The sequence below is a fragment of the Aricia agestis genome, chromosome 11 (genome assembly GCF_905147365.1).
Source record: "Aricia agestis chromosome 11, ilAriAges1.1, whole genome shotgun sequence".
Lineage (NCBI taxonomy): Eukaryota > Metazoa > Arthropoda > Insecta > Lepidoptera > Lycaenidae > Aricia > Aricia agestis.
Window position 1 is genome coordinate 3620878 of NC_056416.1, and position 8859 is coordinate 3629736.

The 8859-nt window shown below is 38.0% G+C and overlaps 1 protein-coding gene across 1 annotated transcript in view; it reads left to right on the top strand.

Moving 5' to 3' along the window:
* Positions 1-4277, top strand: part of LOC121732081 (mitogen-activated protein kinase ERK-A) — a 111741-nt gene extending 107464 nt beyond the window's left edge. The window contains exon 8 of the mRNA XM_042121866.1: positions 1504-4277. Coding sequence (XP_041977800.1) covers positions 1504-1623 — 120 coding nt within the window. The 3' untranslated portion in view covers positions 1624-4277. The remainder of the gene's footprint in view (positions 1-1503) is intronic.
* Positions 4278-8859: the final 4582 nt, after the last annotated feature.

Below are 8859 nucleotides of genomic sequence, written 5' to 3' on the forward strand. Positions count from 1 at the left end.
CGCGCGTTCAGACGTGCGCGTTTTCTGCTCGCGCGGATTCATCATTCATAGCAATTTCACATGTGATGAATCCGCGCGAGCAAAAAACGCGCAGAAAACGCGCACGTCTGAACGCGCGCTTAAGGTTAATTTTAGCAATGTCTATAAAAATAACCACAGAACTTGTTACGATTATAACAAACACCCATCAATCATTTACGTAAGTATGCGAAAACTAGTAACAGTTGGATTAATAATTTTATTGTTACATTTGTTCCTTTCAAAGTTTCAATATATTAGCTACTCGTTAAATATTAACGGTGTAACCACGTCACGTTTTGTAGTAATATAAGTGTATAATACTCGTACTGTATACACAAGTTCAGTTACAGCCCGAGGCCTTTTCGTACGGCGCCGGCGGTGGGGGCCACAATTCTAAGTACAATAAGACAATAATATAATAATTATTATTGTCTATATTATTAATAAAGAGGTAAAGTTGGTGATGTTTTAGGGATTATTATATAGTCCCTAGTTTTTTTTAATGAAATAAGGGGGCAAATGAGCAAACGGGTCACCTGATGGAAAGAAACTTTCGTCGCCCATGGACACTCGCAGCATCACAAGAGCTGCAGGTGCGTTGCCGGCCTTCTAAGAGGGAATAGGGTAGGGAAGGGAAGGGAATAGGGGAGGGTAGGGAAGGGAATAGGGTAGGGGATTGGGCCTCCGGTGAACTCACTCACTCGCCGAAACACAGCGCAAGCGCTGTTTCACGCCGGTTTTCTATGAGAACGTGGTATTTCTCCGGTCGAGCCGGCCCATTTGTGCCGAAGCATGGCTCTCCCAGATATAACTGAACCGATGTATTTTAGTTCTTTTATCATTAGAAAGGTACCTTATGTCTTTTCTCGAAATTCTACCGGGGAATTGAAGTTGATATGCCAGGAATACTATTTCACTCGGTCTAATCCGCGGGCAAAAGCTACTTGGAACAGTGTAGCACCTAAATATTTAATTTATTTATATCTATTAAGTACTTTGTAAGAAAATAAAATTTTATGCTAGGCAACGTCCCTATTATTGTACCTTAAGATCTTTTATACCACCCTAACTAAGACTTTCATATTATATTGTATAAACTACAGTGTATACGACAAACGTTCATAAATAATGCCAAGTTCGTGCTATGATATTGTGTACACCCCGCGGCACCGTGGCTGCCGATCGCGACCGGATTGAATTGAAATCGAATCTCGTTTATTTAATTTAACGTTTTTCGTCCTCCGAAAGCGTACAGATTTCAATGTTTTTATACGTTTCCAATACATCGAACCCCATTTTTCACACATGTAATATTTATCCGAAATCAAAGTGAATTTGTTACCTTCTGTAGTAGCCCAGAAATTTTGTATTGAAAAAATCAGACACGCTATTAATAATTCGAAAAAAAAAACTTTTGAATTAAGATTTAAGACATTTACAAGAAACGTTTTCGCCCAGATCTAACCATTGTTTCTTTCGCAGCCTGTCGCAGAGGAGCCGTTCCGTTTCACGATGGAGCTGGACAACCTCCCGAAGGAGACCCTCAAGCAGTACATCTTCGAGGAGACGCTCCTCTTCAAGCAGCTGAACGAAGACGCGTAGACCTCCCAGCTCGACCCTCATGGCGCAAGCTCCCGCCTCCAGGTAACTCGTCGTCATTTCGCCCGAGATCCATCCGCCGGACTACGGAAGTGACAGCTGTCAGACTGACAAGCGAGTTCTCAACGTCAAATGACAGCTGTCAGACTGACAAGCGCGTTGTCAACGTCAAAGTGTCAGCTGTCAGACGGAAGGAGCTGCGACTCAGAAATATCCCCGTTCGGTTGAAGTACACGTAGTTAAAGTTTATTTTCTCAGATTGAATGCTAGAATATTGTCGAGGTATAGGAGCTTGTTACGTGCAAATATGTTTTAGAAATCATGTATCCATCGTAAGGGCGCTTCAGGCGGGCCTAAATTCAGTGCTCTAAATGCTGGCAGTGATTTCTCTGGTGTTACAAGTACATAATGTTTAGGACACTGAGTTTAGGCAGCGCCCTAATGTCGCTCGAATGTTGTAAAGCGTACCGGTGGACGTTATTGTATTAATTTCGTTAAGTATTTTGACTAAGTTAAGCCATATCTTTGTATTACGATATTTCTTCATATTTTTTAATTAAATTTGATATTACCAAAAATTTACGTACTCTGTATCCGTTTTTTTTTTCTTCGTATAGATTGTAATGGATATCTGACGCTTATGTCGCGCGTTATCGGAAACGACTGGATCAGTAGACGTTAGCTAAGCGTAGTACATAGATAGAAGTTTTCTGAAATTTATCAACGTTATTATACCTAGTCGTGCATGAGAGCAGTATTACGAATTCACTTCGAAGAGTTGCGGAATGTTCGAATCGCGAGAATCGAGGTCGCTCGCGAGATCGATGTAAATATTTTTACATTTTTAATTAAATGTATTTTTGAAAGTGTCACTAAAGTTTTTCGAGCACTTATTTCGATTTAACTGCATTCTCTCATTTGTGATGGAGGTGGTCGTTCAAAAGCTTGTGTCGCTCTAAAAATGTCTTCCTTGTGGGGGGCATCCATAAATTACGTCACACGTTTAGGGAGAGTAATCAACCGAACGCGACACTCGTGACAAGGGGTAGGTAGAAAGGGTCAAAAGCATTGTGGCGTGGCACGTGTATAATATGAAGTATTATTTTTTGCTACCTTTTTATTTGCCACTGTGTTTGCCGCATAATAAACTGTGTACTAATTTTCATAGGGGAAAGAGGGTCTAAAATTAATTTGGAAACGTTTGTCAAGTCGGAGGGTTTGTTCTAAATTCGTGTGACGTGATTCATGAATGGCCCCCAATAGCGTTTCGCACAATACGATTAGTACTTCATATCAGGTTAAATAGTGCAACAAAAACAAGTTTTTCAACGAACCGCCGTGTCGGACTTGTGATAGTAGATGGCGATATACGACTACCTTTTAACTAGATTACGAAATTGACATCAAATTTTAATATAAGATGGAATTTTAATGCCTTTGGCTAAGTTGCCATCGCCAAAAACAATGACGAAGACCGGGAGAAGAAAAAAAATGGAGAAAGAATGAGGCTATTCGAATTTCACTTGGTATAATTTTTTTCTGATTTCTGTTTTTGGACTTCGTCGTATTTGACGATGACAACTTGGCTGTAGACTCTGAACTGTTTTGGCCTACCTGTATTGTATTATAAATCTTTTCGACCCGTAGATAATAAGGTTCTATCGCCATCTTGAGGGGAAGCTATCGATTAGTATGTTGTTACTCTTTGTGTACTGTAAGGTATTGTTAGGTCCTTTTCTGTTTCAATGTTAAAGGTCTATTGCTAAAATTGTCTATTACGTCACCTCTTATGTTGGCCATACACGTAAGGCTCGAGTTATATGCGTACGCGAACGTACCCGAACGCGCGTTTTGGCGGCTATACCACGAGATGACAAGCAATTGTATGTAAATGACAGCGTGACCGCGCGCTAAGAACTGTTCTGAAATAAAACCCCTCATTTGCGCGTAGTCCACCCAAAGAATAGTCAAAATGAAGGTGTAGAGTGCGTGAGCTGCAACCTAAGCAATTTCTTCAGAAATGTGTTCAGGATATCCAGAAGGTAAACATACTAAGAGTCCCCGCTCCTAGGGGTGGAGCCGGAGTGGGGGAGTGGGTTATAGTTCCCAGTTTTGAGTTTTTTTGCTCATATTTTTAAAACGGTGCGTCGTAGACAAAAAGTGATGTTTACCTTCTAGCTAACCTGAATACATTTCTGAAGAAATTGCTTAGGTTGCAGCTCCGCACGCACTCTACATCTTTTTTAAGTGGAAAAAACCGCGGCGGGCGCGGGAAAAAACCGCGCCGTGAGTTCGCTCCCTAAGTAAATCGTTACATACTTTTGCTTGTGAAATCGCAGTATAGTAGCCAAACCGCTCGTTCGCGCGGATGCATATAAATCATGCGTAAGAGTGTAGAGGTGTTTGACTGCTCAGGCAAAATTGACGGTAAATTGGATGGTGTTAAACTTTTCTATCTTAGTATGACTAAAATATTTTTTGCAAGGGCATGCCTGTGCAGATGAACCGTAACGTGTATGGCTAGCTTTATTTACATACATACATTATGTAAAACCGTTTTGAATAGGGGGTCTTCTATGTAACAGTCGCGCTATACTCTTGTGATTATTATTGGAAATTAGGAAGAGTGATGAAAACCGATATAAGTGATAATTTGACCCCCTGGGGGCCTATTATGAGCTCCTAAATCCATTCACTTTACGTCCTTATACTGACTGTATAAGGACGTAAAGTGAATGGATTTAAGAGCTCATAATAGGCCCCCTGGCCTCAAACGAGTGTTTATTATATTGAATAGTATAAATGCCACTGTACGTCTGTTATTACTCGGATTTGTAAGAGGTAAAGCTGCAGTTCTTTGTACTGACGACATAACAACTAAATTCTAAGTTTAAAAAATCTAATTATAGTACGCATCAGGTGAATAGACTTTGCGTTCGTTGTGGACGATTTATACAGTACTAGAGATCACCCAATGGTCGAAATTCTATCTTAAATTTAATTATCTTCTTCTTCTTTTATTTCAGATTTAAAAAAAGAAAAACAATCCATTTTTTATTTGACAACAGACTTCAACCATGAACAAAAGAGTATAAATTCGTATGTAAAGGCTTGTTATTCAAAAAGATGGTAGTGTGCACATTGCAGTGTGTGTAATGTTTTATTTGTTAAAAAAAAATGTATGTTAAAAGCATAATTTCAAAATAATAATAGCTCGATGCACTCCTTTACCATATCAACTATAACTGTGCAAAATTTCATTCACCTTCGTTTCCGCATTTTTCGTCAAAAGGGATCCAAAGTTTTTCGCTCGCGTATTAATATTATAATTCTTCGAGTAAGAACTGTCTCAACACCGATCAGACCCACTCTTTGCCCCACCAAAGAGACCTATAAAAACTGCATACTTTCCTACAAAACTTTAAGCGATCAATCTTAGAGTTGTGTGCGACTTATTCGATGCTCATTTTTGAGAATTCACATTCATACCAGAGACTCATCTTTATTTCACTTTCATTATAGTCACAATAGACATAACTACAGTGGTCTGCAGTTTATTCCGTTCTCGTATATTCTGTCGAATGCAGTGAATGCCAAAAGTGTGAAGTGCCCTGATTGCGCCCGCCGCGAACAATCGACCATATAAAATATTCATATTTTTTGATATTGCTTTTTGCAATTTTAATTCATGAATATTGTTGAGAATTTTTTAAACCGAGTTTAATTTGCAGAGTACGGTTGCACAAAGAGAAATACTTTGCTTGATAAAATGTTTCTGGATTCAATTTTGGCGAAGCTTTTAAAGGAACAAATATCTGAAACTGAGATGTTTATTAATGTGCTATTAAAAACGTTTATATACGAGTAGTGACTAGCTGCGAGTATTTTGGCTACTGCTATGTCCCTTTCCTCGAGTATGACTATTATTTTTCTGCCTAGAAACATTTATTCTAAAGCAGTGGATTATGTGTCGAAAATATCTGCCGCTAAATTAACCACACTTTTGTATAAATGCGATTCAGTGTTAGTGTTACAGTCAAAACTCAGAACCGGCCAAAGCCAATTTTGACTGCGAAAATCAGTCAAAATTGGTTTTAACCGACTACGCGTTTTGACTTTCATATTAATATCTTTGTATATTTAATATTTAACTTATGTGGTTACATACATTTGTATTAATATAGATTTACTAAAAATGTTAACACTGAAGCGTATTTATACAAATAAAGGTCCCCGCAGCGGTAATTTAGTGAAAATAGCTTGAGTGTGAAACAGTGTAGCGGAGCTTTACGGTAATGGCGGTTTACGAGACAGCGCCGAGAAACAAAACGCCAATTACCTACGCCTAGATACTCTAGACTCCAGAGTTCAGTGAAATTTACATTCACTCAAACTATCTAACCTATTGAGAAAAAAATGTAATTACAACAAGCCCTGATTATATTAAGGGGATGAAAAAATACAAAATCGCATCTAGCCTTATCAAAGGTGATTTTTGATCGATTCTTTTGTTTTTAAGGTGAGCGACATAGCTATGTAATTCTCTTAGGGTCAATTTATACTAGCGCAGAGTCGAAGCGAAGCGAATTCCCAAAAACTGAACACAGAAAAGTCAACCTTAACTCCAGAACGTAACGCATACATTACTTCTGCGAGGCCAATCAGCGTTTGTCGACGCGAATTCGCGCGGATGCGCGCGCCTGTTTAAATTCTCAGAAGTAATAAAGTGCGTTCACACTTTGGAGTTAAGGTTGAATTTGAATATTCAGTTTTAATATTTCGCTTCGATGCGCTTCGACTCTGCGCCAGTATAAATTGACCCTTACTTTTGATTACACGGCGTTTCGCTGTTTCTCTTCGTATTGGCTTTTTAATATTAAATATTTCGCTTCAATATAAAACGTTGATGTACTAAAATAATATAATAATTAAAGAGACGTTACATAAATGAATATATTTTTATGAAATTTAAAAGACAATACACGAAGTACAATTTAATTAAGATTAGATTAACATAATGGTGGACGTACAGTGGCATGTACTAAATATGGTAAACGGTTGGAAATCTGAAGGTTATATCACAAAAATCAAAATTCGGTGTCAGTGTATGCTGTCTTGCTCACATGCATAAGATGCGAAAAAGCCAAGCCTAGTTAAAAGAGCCAACACTGAAACGAATATGAATTGAATAAAAACAATTTCGTAAAAAGACCATCAGGAGTAACTTTAAGATTTTGAAAATAAGCAGCTGCTACAGCCAAATTATGAGAAAAGTAGAAAACCTACGGAAACCTTAAGAGTATAAAGATACGAGGAAAAATGTTAGAAATTCAAATGGTGTGAAATACTTTTCTGTAACATTTCACAAGTATGAAGTACCTCGCGCAATACAAATTAGATCTCAGATTCTTGTAGAATGCCAGAATACAAATGCGAGATAAGGTGTTCTGGCTCAGAGCTTAACGCAAGATCAGTTTATACGTCAGCGAACAAAGGAGATAGCAGTTTTGTAAAGAAAATATAAAACCTCAGGTCGTGATATAGCAAGCGCGTTTGCTTTAAGGCTGTTTGCACATCGACACTGTGAACCGCACCACAGCGGCTGACAGATCTGCCTCACATGTCAAACGGCAGGGTTATGCTGGCCGCTTACACATGTTTTAATTCACAATGCATGGAATCAGTAGAAAATACATTAATTGGCGCACACGTTCGCTTTTTTCCGACCGGAACGAATAACGCGCGTACGTTTCGAGTGCAAGCCAGCAAGTTCGCGATTGAAGAAATAAGAACGTTTGCGCTAGTCTCACGGAATTTTCAAATCAAAGTTCCTCATTAGGAAATCGTATACATACGGAACGTACGAACGGAACGAACGAACGTAGCCGCATACATACGGAAAACGTGTGTATGCGGCTAGCTTTGCGTCTCCATCTAGCTAATTAATGATTTTCATAATTTGTTGAGCTTAAAAGAGAGTGCGACCCAATGGAACCAATTCTCGTACATCGAATCTCGGCCAAATTGTCAGGCTGATAGAGAATTAGTTTCTTTGTCTTCGACAGAAACCAAACAGCAATTTGAATCATAACATGAAAAACGATGTCCCAAATAAAAAATATATTATAGCAAATCAGATTTCAAGCCGTTCACCAACGCAAATTATTTGAAATTCTTGCTGCGATAATTACTTTAAGTCTGCGGTGTAACGCAGCGGTGAAAGCGGTAGTGTGCGTAAGCCTTATTGTATCCTTTCGACCCTGAAAGTGATTGCTTTGTTGCGAATGTTCGGAGATAAATCGGTGTATTACAGACACATTTTGCACGTGGGTATTTTATATTACATTTTAACCAACTTCCAAAAAAGGAGGATGTTCTTTTAATTTTTTGTATTACTTAACTTAAGGCCATTTGCGCTAGGCTATTGTTTATATTTGGGTTGTATATCATGCCTTCTCTCTTTACGGATCGATTGTAATCCAAGATTTAAGCTTCTGCAAAACCAAAAAAGTAGCAAAGCATAATACAGTATGAGAGTTATTTAAAGTTGTATACAGAATTTCAACTAAACTATTCGTTGGTAACAATGACTTTAACAAAGAAAGTGAAGAACAATTACAAAACATTGTACGATGCTACGGCGTAGCAGCGTAGTACAATAACGTAGCTCCGTAGTACGTTATTTTCGTAACGTGAATGCTACGTTCATGTAGCGGCAACGTAGCCACGTGAGCGTAGACCCTCGCTATCTCTACGTTCTACGATTTTTACGTTTTACAATACGATATTATGACTTTTTTCGCTTTAAAGTGGTTTATGATTATCTTTTATTTTTTATTTTGCGGAGTCATAATATCCTACGACAAGGCTTTTAATTTAAATAAACCAAGTGGCTCGGAGTTGAAAGGAAAAAAAAACTAAGAAATTAAATCATAATCATAAAAGAATCTTAAATAAGGGTAAAATTCTGATGCCGATTAAATAGATATAAAATTACGTCTCGTACAAAGTAAATCCTTTATTCTATCAAGTATTTATAATCGAAATAGAAATCCTGGTAGTCATTTGTGTTCGTGTAACAAGGAACCAGATGTGCGCGTTTAACTGGTTGCCATCAATCTTGTTGAATTATCACTTATCAACTTGTTATATGTGTAAAGTGTTACACTTGTGTGCGTCGTGTGTTAATCGTTTTTTATTTTTTATTTATGATTTTTAAAGAAATAAGTATACTGGGTG